At 44.4% G+C, this 20,550-nt stretch overlaps 1 protein-coding gene across 4 annotated transcripts; it reads right to left on the minus strand.

Annotated features, from left to right (window-relative positions):
* Positions 1–3,655: 3,655 nt before the first annotated feature.
* On the minus strand, positions 3,656–18,414 carry TMEM267 (transmembrane protein 267). Of its 4 annotated transcripts, none has more exons than XM_061617404.1 (3): positions 18,321–18,414; positions 14,773–15,160; positions 3,656–8,423 (listed from the first exon to the last, which is right to left on the minus strand). In XM_061617404.1, exons 2-3 carry the CDS (start codon positions 15,094–15,096, stop codon positions 8,088–8,090), a joined length of 660 nt encoding a protein of 219 aa, XP_061473388.1. In that variant the 5' UTR covers positions 15,097–15,160; positions 18,321–18,414; the 3' UTR covers positions 3,656–8,087. The 4 variants fall into 4 exon arrangements, with proteins under 4 accessions (XP_061473388.1, XP_061473378.1, XP_061473359.1 ...); XM_061617394.1 differs by having other exon boundaries at positions 18,306–18,412; XM_061617375.1 differs by lacking the exon at positions 18,321–18,414 and adding an exon at positions 18,150–18,280.
* Between the last annotated feature and the right edge of the window lie 2,136 nt (positions 18,415–20,550).

The following is a 20,550-nucleotide window of genomic DNA, read 5'->3' on the forward strand; positions in this document are numbered from 1 at the left end:
GATTGCGACATCCGACGCATCCGTCTCTACCACAAAAGGGAGCGCCGGGTCGGCATGCTGTAGTATGGGTTTGGTAGCAAACCTTCGCTTCAGGCTCTCGAAAGCCTCTTGTGCAGCTTCTGTCCACTGGAAAGATCCTGAGCCCTTCAGGCAATCTGTGAGCGGTGCGGTCTGATGGGAGTAGTTGGCTATGAAACGATGGTAGTAATTCGCAAAGCCCAAGAAGCGTTGCAAATCCTTCTTGGTCTTGGGGGGGTTGCCACGTGAGTACACAACAAACTTTTTCTGGGTCCATTTCTACTCCTGCTGGAGAGATCCGATACCCCAGAAAGTCCAACGTGGTTGGGTCAAACCCACACTTTTCCAGCTTCGCATAAAGATGGTGTTCCCATAACTTCTGCAGCACTGCACGCACATGCGAGTCCTGTTCCTCGGGAGTATTCGAATAAATCAGGATATCATCCAAATACACTATCATAAAGCGGTCCACAAAGTCCCGAAAGATGTCATTCATAAAATTTTGGAAGACTCCAGGTGCTCCCGACAACCCGTATGGCATCACCAAATACTCAAACTGACCGTAATGGGTCTTAAACGCAGTCTTCCATTCATGACCTGCCTTAATCCTCACCAAGTTGTAAGCTCCTCTCAAGTCCAGTTTCGTGAAAATTTTGGCAGAACGCAACCTCTCCAACATTTCCCTAATGAGTGGCAGCGGGTAACTATTGGGGATAGTGAGCTGGTTTAGGGCTCGATAATCATTACAGGGACGGAGCTCCCCCCCTTTTTTCTTCACAAACAGCAGGGGTGCACCAGCTGGGGACTGTGAAGGGCGAATGAAGCCTTTCTTCAAATTGGCATCCAGAAACTCCCTTAACGCTGCCAACTCTGGTTCAGATAGAGAGTAGATCAGCCCGGCGGGGATGCGTGCCCCAGGCACCAAATCAATGGCACAATCATAGGGCCGGTGAGGAGGGAGTTGCTCTGCTTCCTTTTTATCGAAGACATCCCGAAAACTCCCATAGTTGGCAGGCAAAGTTATCTCCCTTGGGGGAGACGCCCCTGCCAACACCTGTGGCTCCTCTTCAGGCTGGCAATGTTGATGGCAGTACTTGGAGGTAAAAACCACCACAGCTTCATCCCAAAAGATTGTGGGTTGTGCCTAACCAGCCAAGGCATACCCAACACCACCGGGAAACGCGGCAAGGACGCCACATAGAACGACAGGTCTTCCCGATGCCCAGGGACCTTCACTTCCACGGACTCAGTCACCCGAGTCACCCCCCCAGACTTCAGAGGCCGGCCATCTATAGTTTCCACTGCCAACGGCTGACTCAGTTCTCTTGTGGGAATAGCGTGGTGTAGCGCCAACTCTCGGTCTATGAAACAAGAGGATGCTCCGCAGTCGATCATAGCCTTGGCTGAGAAGCTCTCGCCTGAGGATAGGGTGATGCGAATGGGCAACCGAAGGGCCCTTTGGGAGGGAAGGGGTCGTAACGGAGGCTCAGTGTCTGTAGCACCCCCCAACTCTCTAGCCTCTACGAGAGCTGGAATGTGAAGTTTTCCGGCGGCTGGGATCTTCTGGTTTTGGCTGCACAATTTCTGGCGACGTGTCCAGACTTTCCGCAATAGAGACACAGTCCTTCCCTCCAGGGTCTTTCCCTTTCCTCCTCTGTCAATTGCGGTCTAGCCCCCCCAATCTGCATGGGCTCCTCTCCCGAGACAGTAGGGATGCCAGGATTGGGCACGGGGCGCGCACGGGGCAGCGGAGCAGCAACCTGACTCCATGAAGGCTCCATTCTTTGCTCCAACTTTCTTCCTTCTAAGCGGCTATCCGCAAACTCAGTTGAATCAAACCCCTCAGTGAGTCGGGGTGTGTGGAGCACGCCAGTTCATCCAACACTTCTGGACTCAAGTCCATTTCTGTAGAAGTACATCAAGGCTGGGTCATTGTACTCTGTCTCCTGAGACAAAACACGAAAAGCATTCGTGTATTGCCCTACAGACCCCCTTCCCTGTCTCAGGGTCCCTAACTGGCGGGCAACCGTCTCCTTCCTCTGGTGGCCTCGGAACATGTCCCCCATCGCATTCTTGAAGGCGTCAAACTGGCGCAATATCTGGTCGTTGCAAATCAAATACGGGGTGGCCCATTTTGCTGCTTCCCCTTCCAATAAACTGATGATGAACGCCACCTTCGCGTCATAAGTTGGGAACTCAGCTCTGCGCACTTGAACATACAACTCACATTGGGCTAGAAACGTGGCAAACTGTTCACTCTGGCCCCCGTATCACACGGGGAGCCCCAATGGAGACTTTACAGGGGCTGCCGACCCGGGAGGCACAGCCTGGACTTGGGCGACCAAGGCATGGAGATTCTGGTTATCCACTTGCAAGGCTTGTGTTGCGGCTCTGAGGTTTTGGTTCTCGGCTTGTAGGGCTTGCGTAGTCACTCGGAGGTTTTGGATCTCAGCATACAAAGCTTCCATGGTGATAGGTACTCCCCTCTTGCTCCGTTCTGGTCCATGTCATCCGCCATGGGAACAGGTTCGAGTAGGGATGGTGGTTGAGTCAATCTGTCCCGTCCAGAGCCGAAAGAATGAGGCTGGAGTGTGTGTGCAAGTAAATCTCGTTTTATTAGAGTAATGGATACATCAAAGGCATTGCGCTTCATAGGAAACCCTACGCTAACTCACTAGAGTCCCTAACTATACTCTAGACATGCTCTGCAGCGTGTGAAGGAAGTTGACTCAACGACCCCCCACTGGGAGCGGCAGGCTTATATAGGAAATGTTTTCGAACGTAATCTCTGACTCCTTCGTAATTCCTGTCTTTGCCCTGTCCGTTTCTCGCGGCGACAGGAACGAGGAGACAGGGGACGCGCATCCAACAGCTCATCTGAAGACACCTGCTCCCGAGCAACGGGCTCGAGATCAGGGGGCGGTGCCACACTGGAATCCTCCTGGGAACTGCTTGGTAAAGGAGGAGCTGGCACTGACTCTGAAGCTCCCCCCCACAAGTCCTCTGCATCAACTGGGGGCGGTGTGCTCGGCTCCTCGGAAAGGGCATTACTCGTGGGAACCTGCTGGAGAGCAGGCTGCCCCCCTCCCGCACGATCCTGCTCAGACACAACAATCCCCAACTCTGCTTCTTCTGGCTGCGGAGGTGCCTGAAACTCATGCCTCCCCCCTTCCTGTCCCTTCTGAGTTGGCTGCAGCGCAACACTTGTAAATTGTGTAGCAAAAGTTCAAACAATGCAATGATTTATGTTTTCTGTCATCAGAAAACTTTTCCTCATTGATGGGTCTATCCAAGGAACCCTATGCACTGTATAAGATTTTGGGATGTGCTTTAGGGCAAGTGTGGGAACTTCTGATATTCTGAACTACAAGTCCCATCATCCCTGGCCATTGGCCATGCTTGCCAGGCTTACTGCTGGCCAGGCTTACTGTGCCTGATCGTTGTCCTGTGTGAACTGACAGGGAGTCCGAGAAATACCCAACACTGGCTGTGTATTATAGCTAGATAGCAGTGGGTAAACTGTAATAATGGTGGACAAGCTCCACTTAACCTTCCCACTGAGAAACCTCAACGTTATCTGGAATACAACTTGAGAACTATCGAATTAATTCATCTTGGAATAACATACACTACTAAATACTTATAAAATCTCTTTATAGGTCTTCTTTTTTCACAGCAATGCAGTCGCTCTGGCCTTGAAGGAGGGACCAAGAAAGAACCATCACTCCATGGTACAGTACATGCTTCACAAACAGAAGATCCCAGATTGAAGCTCTGTCATCTCTAGTTAAAAGGATTAGCTTGCAGGTGATGGGAAAGACCTCTGCCTGAGACAGATAGCTTGGTATACCCTATGGCCCTGAGAATCCTAGAGCAGCCTTTCCCAACCTTTGGGTTCCCAGTTGTTGCTGGACTACAACTCCCATCAGCCCCAGCTAGCATGGCCAATGGTCAGGAATCGTGGGAACTGTAGTCCAGCAACATCTGGGGACCCAAGGTTGGGAAAAGCTGTCCTAGAGAATACACTCTATGGTCAAGCAGTCTGGTATACTCTATGGTCCTAAGAGCCCTAGTATACTTTATAGTCAAATAGTCTGGTACACTCTACAGTTCTAAGAAGTCATTTTGCATCCTATTCCTATTCTTACCATGTTAGAATTTCTCTCAGGAATATCCCAGTATGACATCTATAATAATGGATTACAGAGTATTTGCTATATTTCTATACCGTGGACCTTTCTTCAAGAATTTACAAGAACTAATGAATTTTTAGGATGAAAGTTAATTGGAACTATCAGTCTCCTGTTATAATAACTTATATATGGAGCTAAAAAAAGAAAAGAAGAAATCCCAAATGAACAAAGAATCTCCACAAAGTCTCAAGAATTCCTGTCTGCGGATACAGATAGATAATTTGGCCTGTTGCTAATACATTTGTATGCAGCATGTATAAGACAATTTACAGTGAATCAGAAGAGAAGCTCATATCACCAAGGACTATTAACTAGCTACCAAACCAAGTTCTAGGTTTTATTGTTGATTTTTAAAACCCTAACAAAATTTGGGACTAGGATACCTAGCAAACTGCCTCCCTACTCCCACCTTTCCCCGCTGATCTTTTAGCTCTTCTGAGAAGACCCTACTGGCTATTCCATGACCAGCTGATTGTCACTTGGTGGTAACATTCACCCTAAGAATGCATTCTCTTGGGTAATTTGTGAGGGAGAGACAGTAACGCCTCTTAAAAAGAGGTGTTTACCCAAGCTTCCTGGATTCTATACAGTTGCATTTTGTTTTTATCTAGGTTTTACGAAATTTTATTGAATACTGTTGTATTTTGATAGCTTAATAAAAACCTCTAACATATAAACAAAGTGGTATAATTTTTTTTTATAGAAAGTATAAATGGCAGCAAATCCTAGACACAAGGAATAAATCAGCGGTGGCTAACTTGTGGCCCTTCAGATGTTGTCAGACTCCAACTTCCATCAGTCCCAGCTAGCATTTGGAGAGCCACGGGTTAGCCCACAAATATTACTGAGCTTTTCCTTGGGGGGGGGGGGGAAGAAGAGAAGCTAAGAGTATTTTCTTATTTTGGATAAGGACTATGAAACACTGGGATGAGGGGCTACTTCAGAGCAATCCTATGGTAGTAAGTCCCACTGAGTTCAATGAGTCTCTCTCCAGGTAATTACATATAGGATGCAGCCCTAATCAGGATGCTTAAAATCCCTTAATTTACAATGAACGAATATATAGTGAAACAAAATGTAATGCTCTTATAGTACAAGTTAACATAGTAAAGAGGTGCTGTCATTCATTTTTTAAAAGACAGCAAATAAAAGGATTTCAGAAATATTGACTTTCAGGAATGCAGCTAAAGTTAAACTTATCCTGTATCCTAATTAAAAATTATTGTGCAGTACAGGGTTTTAACTGGTAACATTTGGTACCCTATGGTTTAAAACAACACATATAAAACAAGTCTGGAAGAGTTTATGGTTTAACTCTTCAAAATGCATGGCAATGATATAAAATATAGATGAACAGTTTTCATAGCACTTTGTTTCTCTCAGGGTAACACTAACTTAAAAAAGTCACATGCAAGATTTCTATGGCATGCAATTCACATTAAGGCATAAAGGAATTTGCTGGGAGATTCAGGAACTCAAGAAGTTTCCCACAACCTGTCTGATTGACACAATGGTCCTGCTGACACTTCTGGTTGAGGGCCAACTCATGCATTAGACTTTTTAGGTTAATACCTAAAAATGTATACAGCTAGGATTTTTTAAGCATTACACCAAAAACGGAATGTGCAAATGAAAGATACGTATGGAAACACAAGCTTTATAGAGGTATATTCAAGAGTGCACCAAAATTTAGTGGAGCTCACTGTCAAGTGTACATTCTGCTATGTAATGTATATACACACAAAAGCAATTTCCTTTTTGTCTAGACCATGCTCGTAATCTGCCCCAGTATGAGAACTATGGCTCCTGTGTATCTCGTCCCAAGCAGGTTCTGTGTTTTTAAATCTTTCCACTTGAGAATATGGCAACTGTGGCTTCTCTAACGTGATAAGCAAACATGCACCATGTTTTGAGCTGTGGGGAAGTTAGCTCACACATGACCACAAGAAAGGCGCACAAAATGTGCAAAGGTTTCTCATTACTTTTGTCTTAACTACTTATTATTCTAGGTGTCCACCTATACAGAAGTTGCTCTGTAAAAGCATCAACAGCTAAGGTTTGCAAGAAGAACTGACAGCTATTAGAAAGCTTTTTTAAATAACAGGAAACTATATGTTTACAGTGGTTTTAACTTAAGAGTGCTCTTCTGGAAAACTGCTGAAGGTGGGAAAAACATCCCCCCCATTAATTCCATCTTCTTGAATTTAATCACTGTATTTTAAAAGCAGCTGTTTCGTATTATAGATTTAAAAAATGCGGGAAGCCATTCATCAACAGTGCTTGATGAACTGCAACAACATAAAATTATACAGTTCTGTATTCTTCTGTGAGTCAGAATTATTATTAATATTCACGGAAAGGTACTCAAATAAATAAGAACTTGTACAGTAAATGGAAAACCTTTCAAACTGCAGATACCTTTCCAGCACTGATTTAATTTTGTTATAATTCCAGTGAAATTCCTTAAAACTGTTATTATACCACAAATAAAGTTCTGATAAAAGCATTTTTGTTTAATCCCTTTCACATTGTTCAAAATGAAATCCCTAATCTTTCAAATATTTTAAATACTACCAATGCATCTAAACCCAAGATCCACTGGGAATTTGGAGTTATAGGATCTTGAGTGCTCCTGGCTGAGCTGGGGCTATGCTGGTACAAGTCCCTTACCCTGGCTCAGCCAGCAGAACTTAAACTGGGGTAACTTATAAATCCCAAAAAGGGGCATCCCAGGAGAGTGGTGGGTGAGGAACAGGGCAGGAAGAGACTTACACATATTCCTAACCCTGTTCAGCCCAGTCATGTGACCCAAGGCCCAATCCTCAAAACTTGGGCCCACAGTCATCCGCTAGTTCGGCTGGCAGTAGCCTTTCGAGAGGCTCCTGAACAGTTTGGAATAGGGGTAACTTAGGCGAGCCTAAGTTACATCAGCTTCATGTAGTTAGGATTGCTTTATATGAATGTAAAATCTCTAAGTGACAAACAGAATACTTGGGTCTGTTACTGTGCTCTGTTGCCAGACACACAATTTTTTCCTCACCTTTTTTGCCTCTAGACAAGCAATGCTCCTCAATGAGCCATCCTTGGCTCTAAGACTTCCAGCTGCTGACCACTAATCTAAAGTACAAAACCACTGCTGCTAGAGTTTTCTAAACAATATGTAATGCTCTTTATACGAGCTTCCAATCTTCGAAGTAATGTACTTAAGACAATTACAATTAAATAAGGCTCAGAAAACAGAAATACTAATAGCAGAAAATGACTAGCATAAAGGCCCTATAGCAGAGAAGACAGAAGCAAGGGAACTTTAAGGAGTCACTAAGAAAATATCCAGCAGTGTCTGCACAGAGAAAAATGACCTCTTCTGCTTCCCATTTGATCCATTATTAACTTTTTCAAGCTAAATGTGCACTGGGGTGAAGGATATGCACCCGTTTCCTCTGCTGCCTGGGAGAAATCCCCCTGCCCCAACAGCCATATAACAGCTATGTCTGTCCCCAAGTTTATTAGCCCTTTTTGGCCATAAAATGCAGATTCTGGGAAGGGAGGGATGTATTTTGCCTGCTTCCTGAAACCAGAATTCAAGAGCTAGGGGTTGATTCAGCCACCAGGGACTGGCACAGGAAGGGACAGCAGCTATTATTGATATGTTACAAAATACTTAATCTTGGAATTAAAAAGAAGGAAAATGTACAGAAGGAGATGCTAATGCACAGATTACTTGGACATTTAATCAGTTACATTACCTTGTGCAGCAGAGGCTTCGGAGAATCAATAAAGCAGCTATAATAGGCTCTGAAACTTCAGGTCAGACCTAACTCAGAAATCACGAGGGAATTATTTCAGTGATGCAAACACAACTGTTCTAGACTAATGTTAGACATCAATATGCATACCATGTTTAATCGCCATCAGTTCGCTTGTTCCTGTTAAATACATAATAAAAGAACAGAGATGAGGTAACGATGCCGTGATTGCCACATAAAGCCAGTAAGGCAAGGGGGCAGTCTTTCCAAACGGGCAGATCCACAGGCCGTGACGAATTCCATCTCGAATATGATGCGAAGTCCAGGAGATAAACAGCATCCAGGGAAGAAAGCACCAGGAATCCTTCAGCTTGAAAAGGTGCATAATAATCTTTAATGTCAGACACACAAGAGGGATCACAGTAGAACAGTGAAGGAATGGTCTTCGTGAAAGAGTCAGGGCAGCCTAAGTGAAAACAACAAAACAAAACACAGTATACAGTGGCAGCCTGAATTACAACAATTTATATGACCCTTAACAGCTACAACTTCATTTATCTCCATTTTGACAGAAACCATCATACAACCTAAAAAGGACTCCATGATCAATTTTTGTATACTTCATGTTTTGTGTGCCCCAGTTTTCTCTGCTATTCTATGCTTTGATGTAATATATTCCTTTCAGTTCTTTCAAAAACATTTGGCACTTGAGATGGTTTATAAATTATTGTCTAATTTTTGTATAGCTCTTCTGCATTTTGCTATAACTTCTACTACCTATTCTATATTGGTATTTTTTTAAAGTAGAACTGCCATGATCAGAAACAATATACTTCTAGTACTTCCAATGCTGGAGGCAAAACAGAGAAGCTGCCCCACAACCTGCTGCCCTCCAGACGTCCTGGACTACAACTCCCATCATCCCTAACTACTGGCAATGCTTGCTGGGGCCAATGGGAGTTGGAGTCCATCATAATCTGGAAGGCACCAGATTGGGGAAGGCTGCAGTAGAGGATAGCTATTATCAACATGCCATGCCTGTGAATTCCCAGGATCATGTAGCGGATCACTGCTGGAGCCTGGGTTCTAGACCAGCCTTTCCCAACCAGTGTGTCTCCAGATGTTGTTGGACCACAATTCCCATCTTTCCTGACCATTGGCAATGCTGGCTGAGGCTGATGGGAGTTGTGGTCCAACAACATCTGGAGGCACACTGGTTGGGAAAGGCTATTCTAGACTATGTGGATTTTGCCTCTGTTCAGTCAGGTTAAAGCGACTAATATAGCCATATTGCTTTTTATTTGTTTTTTAAATTCTTGTGTTTGTTCTTAATTGCCTTGGACAACTCATGAGTTGGAAAATGGGATATAAATGACAACAACAACAGTTTGTCAAATAGTGCCATTCTCATACATTTCTGTTATTACTTTTCAGTAATTTGATTCATCAATCCAAACTGAACAAAAACCTTCAGATATAATCTTGGGGATGTTCAACTACTCAAAATGCATGGAACTAATATACAAGGGTTAGCACTAGTGCAACGTGATTTCCCTCCTCTCCTCCCCCTACCGCACAATCCCCAAATGTGCTCTGGAGGGTTAGGGGAAAACCCCAGAAGAGATTTAGGGAGTGTGCAGGAGGAAGAGATGGAGATTGGTCTGTTGCACTGATGGAATTATCTAGCACTATGTTGAATACAGCCCATTTTTAACATACAACCTCAAACAATACAGTAAATCACTGATAATTTGTAAGCCACTCTGGGAGTAGTTTGCGGCTGAAGAGCAGGAGAAAAATGTTTTATATCTGGTGTGAGGAACCTTTGGCCTGCCAGATGGTGTTGAATTACAACTCCCATCATCCCCAGCCTTAGCCATGCTGGCTAGGGCTGATGGGAGATGCAGATCAGCAACATTTGTAGAGGATCAAAGATTCCGCACAATCTGTTTAAATCAATCAATCAATCCAAGTAAAAACAAATTAAAAATATAATAATTCTGCCATTTTAATTTAGATGAAAGGGGGGAAAGGGAAGAGAAGCAAAATAAAAGTATGAAAATAAGAAACCTAAATGCAAAAGTGCCGTATATTCCGGCGTATAAGACGACTGGGCGTATAAGACGACCCCCAACTTTTCCAGTTAAAATATAGAGTTTGGGATATACTCGCCGTATAAGACTACCCCTGCTTATGACATGCAAGCGATGTACCTTACCGGCGATTGGCTGGTTGTTGTATACAAAGCCTATCGTGCGAAGGCAAGAATGTCTTTGAAGTCAAGACTAGGGGCGTCAGGCCCCTCCCACTCGTAGCTTAGCTAAGTTTTCTGTGTTTTTTGTTGCTGTATTTGTTTGACAGAGTGTGGAGGTTTTGTGAACTGTGTGTTTACCAAGTGTTCCCTTCCCTCTGTCTTGTATCTAACGTCATGTTTTCCATTCCTGGGGAGTTCCCTTGGGGGGGTTCCCTGTAGCCCGGGCTGTTGATTTTCCCAGCCTTTCATCCAACGGCCATCAGAGGGACCGCGGCTGCGGTTCTCTCTATTCCCAGCGGGAGCTTGCGGCTGCAGCTCCCGTCGTTATTTCCCTCCCGTTCCTGGCCGTTTGAGTCTCCCCCGTCCCGGGAATATTTCATTGAGAGTCTGCGGCTGTGGCTCTCTCTCTTCCTTTGCGGCTTTTATCTCGGACTGCCTTGAGCCTCACTGCCTGACAGTTTCGCGCCGCAACGGTCCCTGCATACGGCGGCTGCGGCTGACTCCTCCTGCTTCCTTAGCGGCGGCGGCTTTCTTGCCTTTTTTACCTAGCCGTTCCTTTATTGATTTTCTGCGCCGCGACCTTGCTTATCGGCCCCGCGGCTGCAGCACAAGCGGCTCTACCCCCGCCCGCCATTGCCGCTTCGTTATTGTCCGCCATTTTTTGACTTAATTTTCCCGCTCTTTTTCAGCACCTGGCGTATAAGTCGACCCCCGACTTTTGAGAAGATTTTCCTGGGTTAAAAAGTCGTCTTATATGCCAGAATATACGGTAGTCTGCACTTGTATTTCTTGGGAAGTGTGCCATCTACTGGAAAAAGATGCAAAGAAATTGTTTCAATTCCACCTGCTTAAAAAGACAGGATGGATCTTCCAAATGAAACATCAAAATTCTTAGAAAGCTAGTTTTTTGTTTCATATTTTCTTTAAAAAGAGTCATCTCCTTTTCATCAAATCACGCACAAAAAGAGGTGAAGAAAGCCAAGAAAAATGAAATGCGGACCTTCAATGCATTCTGTCAATATTAACTTGATATTAATCTGTGATCCCTTACAATAGCAGCTCTGAAAGAGTTCCAGCAGATACTTTCTGTCCGTTACACTGGTTAGACAAGGACAGCATCACAACCAAATCTCCTTATAATAGTGGAACACAAAGTTACACCATCACAGTGAATCCATGCCAGCATGGCAAAGCTGTTGTGTTGGAGGAAGTCTGGCACAGCAAAAGTACTAGCTGATATGACAATGACAATGCTAGGGGGAAAAGGGATGGATACAGATGCGTGGTAGAAGAGAAGTAGCTGCTGTAATCACAAAATTATCCTTCCTCAGGGATCACTCATACCTCCTCAGGGGATCCAAAGATATGGCTACAAAAATAAGTGCTATATATAAAAATATACCCACTAAAATCAGTGGAGAGCCTCACACACCAGTCTCCCTCCCACCCCCATCCCCACCACTTTGGAGGATAAGATTCTGACTATCATGTAGTCAATCATGGTATAAATCCAGTGACGCACATGCCACAGGATTACTCTTTGTACAGAGCTATGAGAATACAAGTGCAAAAATGAGAAATTTGGTGAAAAGGACACTCAGCATATATGGAACACTTTGTCTGAACAAATAGCTATGGCCTATAAAAAAGAAAGAGCATGCATACATATATATAATTTATATTCTTATACCCCTTATTGGTACTCTAAGGACTCCAGATACAACACCTACCAGAAACCTCAGCTCCACAGTTTTATTTATTTATTTATTATTTGATTTATATCCTGCCCTTCTTCCCAGTAGGAGCCCAGGGTGGCAACTAGGCCTGCACAGAGAAGGAGCCCACAAACAAATAAGGGGGAGGTTATACTTCAGTGTATGAATCTCCCAACTCCCCACAAGACCTCATTGTGTGCAGAACATTTAAACACTTACTACTGCAGAGCCTCTCCCTCATCCATCTGGAATATGGAGAAGCTATATTTATTATTATTAGCAATCTCCTTCCACATATTCCAGACAATTAACAAAACAGAATAAAAACAGCTAAAAAAATTACAAAAAGTAATTTAAAAACAACACAAAATGGACACCTATGGCAGAGACCTATTTATCCAGCTGGAAAAACCTATTGGAACAAAATGTCTTCAGTTGTTTTTGGAGAGTGCAGATAGTGAGTGCCTCTCACATCTCACCAGGAATGCTGTTCCACAGGACAGGGGCAGCCATACTAAAAGTCTTGCTCTGAGTTACTGTAGAGAGGGCTTCTGATTTCTTTGGAACTTAAAGGAGCAACTCTCCTACAGAAATCCAGTGACCCACTGGGTATACAAAAGCTAAGGTGGTCTCTCAAGTCTGATCCCGAGCTGTACAGGGCCTTATATACTGTGTAACAATACTCCTGGACTAAACAGATAGTATGCGTCTTTCTGTGTGGAAAATGGACCTTGTTACCATGAACTCCCAGATGGGAAAAGCTTCACACCATGCACCGGGAACAAACATAGGATGCATGGCCACTTTCTTGGTGAATGTCAAGCATCCTACTGATAGGTACTGCTAGCCAAACATTTCTGGTCCATTCTTGCACAATCACAGCCAGGGCACATGGAACAAAATGAACAGTAATTGGAGACAGAGACTGATAGAACTACCTCCATTACTGTCTGGACAACATTTCCCACATCAGTGAATTCCAAAACATTTAAATTAGGACAGTGGTGGGGAACCTGGGCTGGTCCTCCAGATGTTGCTGTACACTCATTAGCCCCAGCCATCAGTGCTGATAGTCAGGGATGATGTGAGCTGGAGTCCAGCAACACCTAGACAGGTTCCCTGTCCCTGCTTTAGGGAAATTGCAACGGAGGAGGAATGAGGGTGGGAAAACATTCAGATGGCAGTCATCCTGAAACATTCAGATAAGATAATTAGTCATTTACCACCCCATGCCTGTTATCCATTATGTGGCATTGTCTCTTGTCTTTCCATAGGCAAACAGGCAGCTGTCAAACACCCAAGAGGCAAGGATGTCTCCCACCCAGGGTCATGCACAGCACAACCAAGGCATACAACAGCAGCAGCAACCAGTGGGAAATCAGATGTTTTTATGTAGGGCTGTCACCTTTTTCCTTCCAGGGCTCCTGTATTTTACAAAGTACGTAACAGATGGAAACATAAGAAGTTTAATGATGCCCAGAATGCAGAGAAACTCTTGGGGAAAGCTGCACACTATCACACAGGGGCTCTTCAAGAACGTGGAAGGTGACAATCCAATTTGTAGGTTATGCTTCCACATATACTGACACTGCTCAACAAAAACTGTTACTGCTTCTCTTCTTATGATGAGTTTGCATAAAGTGATGCCCCCTCCCCTCCAACACATCTCACTTCAGATGTTTTCATGATGGAACATAGAGTGGGAAAGGGAGAACAGCAGGATCTCCACTAGATGCAGCAAGGATGATGGAACAGCTCAGTGTTCCCCCATCATGCCTCATGGTTACCACTGGTGTGATGAACCAAGCTACAATCCTACATGAAGTGGAGAAAAGACAGAAAAAAGGTTTACCGAAACAATCAAAGGATATTGACAAGCAACCAAATGAAATGTGTGTGGTTTAAAGAGCCCTTTAAAGAACACATAATTGAACATTATAGTACCAACAACCCACCAATCATTGTTATTTGCATAAAGTAATATTTCAAATTATTTAGTATGTGTATGAGGTGGGCTTATTTTGCGCTGATATCGTGGCTGATATACTGTTGCTACAATGGTTTCAGTCTTATTGAAGCTGAGGACTAAAAACGTATTAAGGATTATACAGGCTAACGTTATTTCCTTTCAAGTTAAGCACAGATGAAATATTTTCTATTACTATCAAAGAGCAGAACCGAAATGGCATCAAAACGAAACAGGTTTGAGGTTCATCAATATATATTTATTTATACATTTATATTCCACCTTTCCTCCAAGGAGCTCAAAGTGATATACAAACATGGTTCTTCCCCTCCTGATTTTATCCTCACAATAACTCTGTGAGGTAGGTTTAGGCTGAGAGACAGTGACTGGCCCAAGGTCACCCAGTGAGCTTCATGGCCAATTGGACACTTGAACCCTGGTATCCCAGGTCCCAGTCCGACATCCTAACCCGCTACACCACACTGGCTCTCACACTGGCATTGTGAAAGATTCAGATTTAAGATACACCACTTGATTTTCAACTGAGAACCATGAACACCACTTGCCTGTTCTTATTTCTAGAATGAAATTCATAGTCGTTTCACCTTAAAATTAAATGCAATGTATCTCCTAGCTCTGACACCAATTGGCATAAAAAGCTATCCAAGATTTTTTTGATCAGATCCAGCACAGACAAAAGAGGGAGGTGGCGCATCAGGATGGCCTGCACTGAGGTCTGCCTTTCAAACCTTAGCACCACCAAGTAATCTGAGGGTTAGTTTCAATATGAAATCAGCATTAAAAATGCTTCCAATAGTTTCAGATCAAATTATGCATAAATAAAAGAAAATACAGGTTATTAAACCATGGTTTTCCTTACCTGTAATGAAAGAGATCCAGCGAGAACAAAGTGATCCACATCAATGACAGATGAGAGGAGGCCAGCTAAAATGACTTCTGGAAAGTCACTTTTCTTCTTGAGTCCTATCACTATTGCCCAAGACCACAATCCTACAACTCCATGCACAGTATTATCAGTGAGTGCTCGCAGCCAGTCATTTTGCTGAATGAAAGAAAACTGTAGAAGTTTGTCTGCTACAAAGCAAAAAAACCCCAATCCTAGGCTTGAAATGACAGAAGCTGTGCTGAATGACTGGAGAAGAGCATGGGCCTTTTCAGTCTCAGATGCCATAGCAAGCAACATGCCTCCACACACAAAATGCCATCAGGGTACATTTGGTCCATTGTCTGTTAAGTCTTCAGTCATTCTGTAATTATCACAGAGAAAGATCACAGAACAGAACAGAAATCTAAGAGCTAAGTAAGAATATCTGTAAACATATTTCTCTGGTTCACTGTCTCATACAAAACAAAATCCATGCAAGTTGTGTCAAACTGTGTCCTAGATGCAACCTGTGTTTCTTATAGCACTCCCTGTCACCATTTTGACATCACAATACCACTCTCCCCCTTCTGCTTGGCTACATTTTCAAAGCTCACAACTAGGACCTTTTCAAGTTGTTATTCCATCTCATCTGTCATGCCTGTTTTGATATAAGGCTTCTTCAACCCTGCTTCTCCCCCCGCCCCCAGTCCTGGCTCCAACAGAAACACTCAGTGTGTGTGGCGGTCTGCTCTTTTCTGCTTTTCATAAATACATCTTCAAAAAGATAAATATAACTTTGCAGCTCATGCTGTTCTGAGGAAGATCAGCACATGATACTCAGTTATCAAAGCAGACTAGTTTTGCAATGCTAGCAGCAAAGGAAATCATTGTTCACTAAGTTAATGTTCACTAAACACATCAGCCATATTTAATATTGTTTGTTAATCAACTATTAATATCTGATCGGTTCACTTTTGCTTGCCAAACACAATCCCTACACCCAGTTCTTAGGACAAACAGGGAGGATGCTTTTTGAATGCTATGTTCAAAGCTGTGCTATAGTGTTACAACAGAGGTTCTGAAATTAGGGACAGAATTTATCCTAGATAATACTTGAACACTGAATGAGTATATGGATAAATCCCCCTATTGCGGTCCTGTAATGAAGAACATTTTGACCCAGGGGGTCTACAGGGTCAGCTACCATGGGAAGGTTCAAGTAGCAGAAGTTATAAAAAAGTAACACTGGAGAATGTGATAGAAGCAAAACAAATTAGTAAGGAGCTAGTGTTCTACCAGTCCAAGTACTGCAATGCCAATGGGAGGGAAGTCGGAAGTCTGAAGCCTGAACTGGAGAAATGGCAAATGATGAACAAAGGTCTGGCTACTAGGGGAATGTATTGGAGTTTGACACATGTTGGTTGGTAGGCTAAGCGTTGGATGAAGCAGAAGGAGCTACATTCGTGCAAGTATTACTGGCAGCAGCAGCAACACAAGAGAAAGTAGGACTGTATAGAAGTCATGACCACAGTGTTGCATGCGCAGTCTACCATTTCTTAGATGAGGGATGGGCAGCCTATTGCCCTCCATTTACAGGTGCACTACAGCTTCCCACTATCTCTGACCCTTGGCCATTCTGGCTGGGGCTGATGGGAATGGGAATCCAGCAACATCTGGAGGGCCGCAGGTTGCCCACCCCTGCTTTAGATCCTACAATAAGAGTGGCACAAAGAGTGTTATTAAATGAACAGTTCATCATTAAGGGGCCATTTCACACAACACATGACAATAAGCCCAGGTTTGCCACTGTGCACACAATTAACGTGGGGGTGGGGTGCTGAGAGGGCAGCCAAACCTGCATCTTTCTAACAAGAGTAGGTTATAATACACGGCCTTCCAAACACGTTTGCTTTCACCTTTACATTAGTACATGTAAAATGCAGCATGTGAAGTAAGCTATAATCCAATGTGAACTACTGCACATTTTCCTAGTTATCCCATCTTTTTTGTTATCAGCTCACTGTTTCCAGGAAGATGGGCCAGTTGAGTGCCATCCAGGCAACTAGGATCATTTCCTAACCTGCCTCGGCACCCCACCTAGCAATAAGCACTGACCCAACCCAAGATTCTGCAGCTCCTCTTTGTAGCTCAGCCTGTAAATAAATACCCATTCTCCCAAGGCATGCACAAATCATGAACAGGCAACCAGGCAGGGAAGTATTACAAAAACTGGCCCTTTATTTTATTTTAGGCCATAAATGACTAACAAAGGCATATATAGGCAGATTGTTAGTAATGACTTGGTGGACTTATTTGCAAGGCAATTCATGTTCCCCTCCAACTCCCCATGGCTTCTTAAAAACATCTCATTGCAGTTACTGCTAAATAAAGTTTCTGACTTATTTTAATCCTACACATCACAGCCCAGCCCTGTTCTTACTGTTGCTTCAACAACACACCCCAAGACCCATCTCCAATTTGGTATTACCTCCATTTCTACCCTTCAGTTCAGCTCATACCTACACTGCCCTTCTTCCAAGCACCTCCTTAACTGAATTCCCCTCTCTCCTAGTGTCTATTAATGCCCACACCATTCATTGTGACTGTTTTAAAGACTAACCCAGCTCTTATCTAAACAATATCTTCCTGAGCTTCCCTGCCCAATCTTCTCTCTCCCACAGCCAAATTTTAACATCTCTCAGTTCCTGCCATCACTGGGTCAAGGTCCCCCTACTGCTTTCAGATCCTTGTAATCATTACTCCTCCATTTTATTATTATAACAGACTTGTATAGCAGCATCAGTGTGCATGGGACTTTACAGAGCCTGAGGGGGTTGGTCCCTGCCTCGAGGAGTGTACAATCTAGATGAATATGACACACGAGAAACAACAGAGAAACAGAAATGAGTGAAGAATGTGCAATTATTCCAGTTACAAGCACCACCAGTAGGATCTTGTTTTCTTAAGCAGCAACAACAGCAGGCAGAAACTCAAGAGGTGAAGCTTTACCCTAGTATGGAAATATGATTTTTTGGGAAGGGAAGAATAAATATAGTCAACTTTCTGTCTGATCCAGCGCATCCCTTCTTCCCCATCACTATAAACCTGCCAAGGGCAGGTGAAGCTTTCCCTGTTGAGCTTCTACCCACAGCGTTACGGCTTAAAAGCACAGGAGAGCTACCCGTGGAAGCCACACACCCACACCAAATGGCACCCATACATGGCGATGGTGTCGAGGAAAACTGGTTAGGCAGGCACGCAATTGGGCGACTCCTAGCCCCATTCTTTCCTCTCACCCTGCAAGGAAAGCAGCCCGTGGCTAGCCCGACTCCCATGTAACAGCCCACTCCCCGCCCCCGCTTTTACTGTACCCTTAAAACAGCGTCTGCACCTCCCTCCTCCTTCTTCATCTTCATCCCTATAGCCAGCCTCACTCCAACGCACGTCGCATCAAGCATCACCCTCTCCGCTTCCCCCTCAACTCGGTTATTCCCCCACCCAGAATCCCCTCAACACCCGCCGCTCACCTCCCTCAGACGTACCACAGAGATCACGCGAGAGCCCCGCCCACCTGCAACCCGCGCGCAGCATTCTGGGATGGCCGAAGGGCAAGAGGGAGTGCCGCGCACTTGCTTGCATTTTCCCGTCCTCTCCCCGCGCTATCTCGAGACTGCGAGCTACCCAGCAACTCCTTAGCAACGGCTTAGGCCCCCACCCCACCCCCATTAAAAAAGGACCATTTTTAGAGGTTGCTTGGGTTATGGCTAAAAATTAATGTATGGTAAAAGCATGGGGGAAGCAAATATTGGTGGTTCACTTTTGTATGCAAGGCAAAGAAGCAAATGGGGGCTTCATTGTTTGGTTGAGATTTAGGGGGACCCTTGAACACCCAAGACGCGCAAAGAAAAAAGAGATTGATAAGACTGCCGAACAGAGGCAGGCAAGCAAAGAAAAGAAGGCTGGCATTCACTGCTATCAATGTTTAGGAGCATAGGAAGCTGCCTTATACAGTGTCAGACCTTTGGCCCATCTAGTTCAGTGTTGTCTACACTGACTGGCAGCTGCTCTCCAGGTTTTCACGCAGAAGCTTTTCCCAGTCCTACCCGATAACGGGGCTTGAACCTGGGACTTTCTGCATGCAAAGCAGATGCTGTGCCACTGAGTTGCAGCCCTTCCCTGCTAAAAGTTACCAAACTACTAAGCATATAATATCAGAGTCTGTGTACACTACCAATAAGGGGTGCAAAGTGAAAGGCTATTGATGAGAAATTGTGGAATATCCTTCCGTGGATACATGCACAAGAAAAGAATGAAACAATTATTTGCAAGGGCAGATAAAAAAAACTTTAAAAGGTGATAATGGAACTTGATTGTAACTATTTGACAAACAGACAACAGAACAGAAAGCTGAGTAGTAAAGTATTCACTAATAGACAAAAAACCCTTGCGGTTTAAGAACATACCTATGAAAATGGAAATGGACAGCCTTCAAGTCAATCCCGACTTATGGCGACCCTATGAAAAGGGTTTTCATGGTAAGCAGTATTCAGAGGGGGTTCACCATTGCCTTCTTCTGAGGCTCAGAGACAATGACTGGCCCAAGGTCACCCAGTGAGCTTCATGGCTGTGTGGGGATTCGAACCCTGGTCTCCCAGGTCATAGTCCAGCACCTTAATCATTACGCCACACTACAGCCAACAAATATTTCTATCAAACTTTAAAAAGCAGGGAAATTGGGCAGCTATAGTGAATGCACCAGGAGAGCAGGAGACCTGACCTCCTCTCTGAGCTATGGAATGTCCTACAAATTTGTTAAAATGCTAACAATTCAGGTTGGTTTTTCACAGTCCAATCCACTTCCTGTGCAGCTTGAAAGAATTTGGTAACGTGCCTTTGAGCATATGGTGAGTGATCCTTTGCATGTTTATTGAGTTCAGTGGGATTTACTCCCATGCAATCATGCTTAGGATAGGTAAAACTGACCATGGGGGGGGGGCAGGAAGAAGGGAGGGGATGAAGAGGAGAGGGGAAAGGCAGGTCTGATCATTTGCATGCTTATTGAGTTCAATGGGATTTATTCCCATGCTATCATGGTTAGGATAGATAAAACTGACCATGGAGAGGAGAGGACTGGAAGAGGAGGGGGAGGGGCAAAGAAAGGGGGTGGGAAGGGGCAAAAGGGAGGTGATGGGGCAGAGGAGAGAGGAGGGCAGGTTTGATAATTTGCTTGAGTTCAGTGGAGTTTACTCCTGTTCTATCATGCTTAAGATAGGTAAAACTGACCATGGGGGGGGGAAAGGAGGGGATTGGAAGGGGATGAGAGGAGGGAAGGGGCAAGAGAGAGGGAGGAGGAGGAGGAAGGAGGGCAGGTTTGATCATTTACATGCTTCTTGGGTTCAATGGGATTTACTCCTGTGCAATCATGCTTAGGATAGGTGAAACTGACTTGGGGGAGGGGCAGGGAGTGGAGTGGAGGGGATGAGATTGGGTGGGCAAGCAATGGGCAGAGGGGAAGCCCCTTTCCAAAAGGAAAACATTGTGAACAGTATCATTCTTTTTCAGGGTTTCCCCCAACTTTTTATTCTATAGCAGGCACATGTAGTCTCCCACCCAAATTTAAACCAAAGCTGTGCCTGGCCATATCCACACCAGACCTTAATTTCACTTTAGGCAGTCATGGCATCTCCCAAAGAAACCTGGAAAGTGTAGTTAGTGAAGGGTGCTGAGTTGCTAGGAGAAGTCCTGTTCCTCTCAGGACAGCTTCAATCAGAG

Source organism: Rhineura floridana, chromosome 1 (genome assembly GCF_030035675.1).
Source record: "Rhineura floridana isolate rRhiFlo1 chromosome 1, rRhiFlo1.hap2, whole genome shotgun sequence".
Lineage (NCBI taxonomy): Eukaryota > Metazoa > Chordata > Lepidosauria > Squamata > Rhineuridae > Rhineura > Rhineura floridana.

Coding starts and splice junctions, on each gene's coding strand:
- TMEM267 (XM_061617404.1), bottom strand. CDS start 15,096: ATGTTGCTTGCTATGGCATCTGAGACTGAAAAGGCCCATGCTCTTCTC. Junction 8,424..14,772: donor CTGGATCTCTTTCATTACAG/GTAAGGAAAACC, acceptor GTTTTCACTTAG/GCTGCCCTGACTCTTTCACG.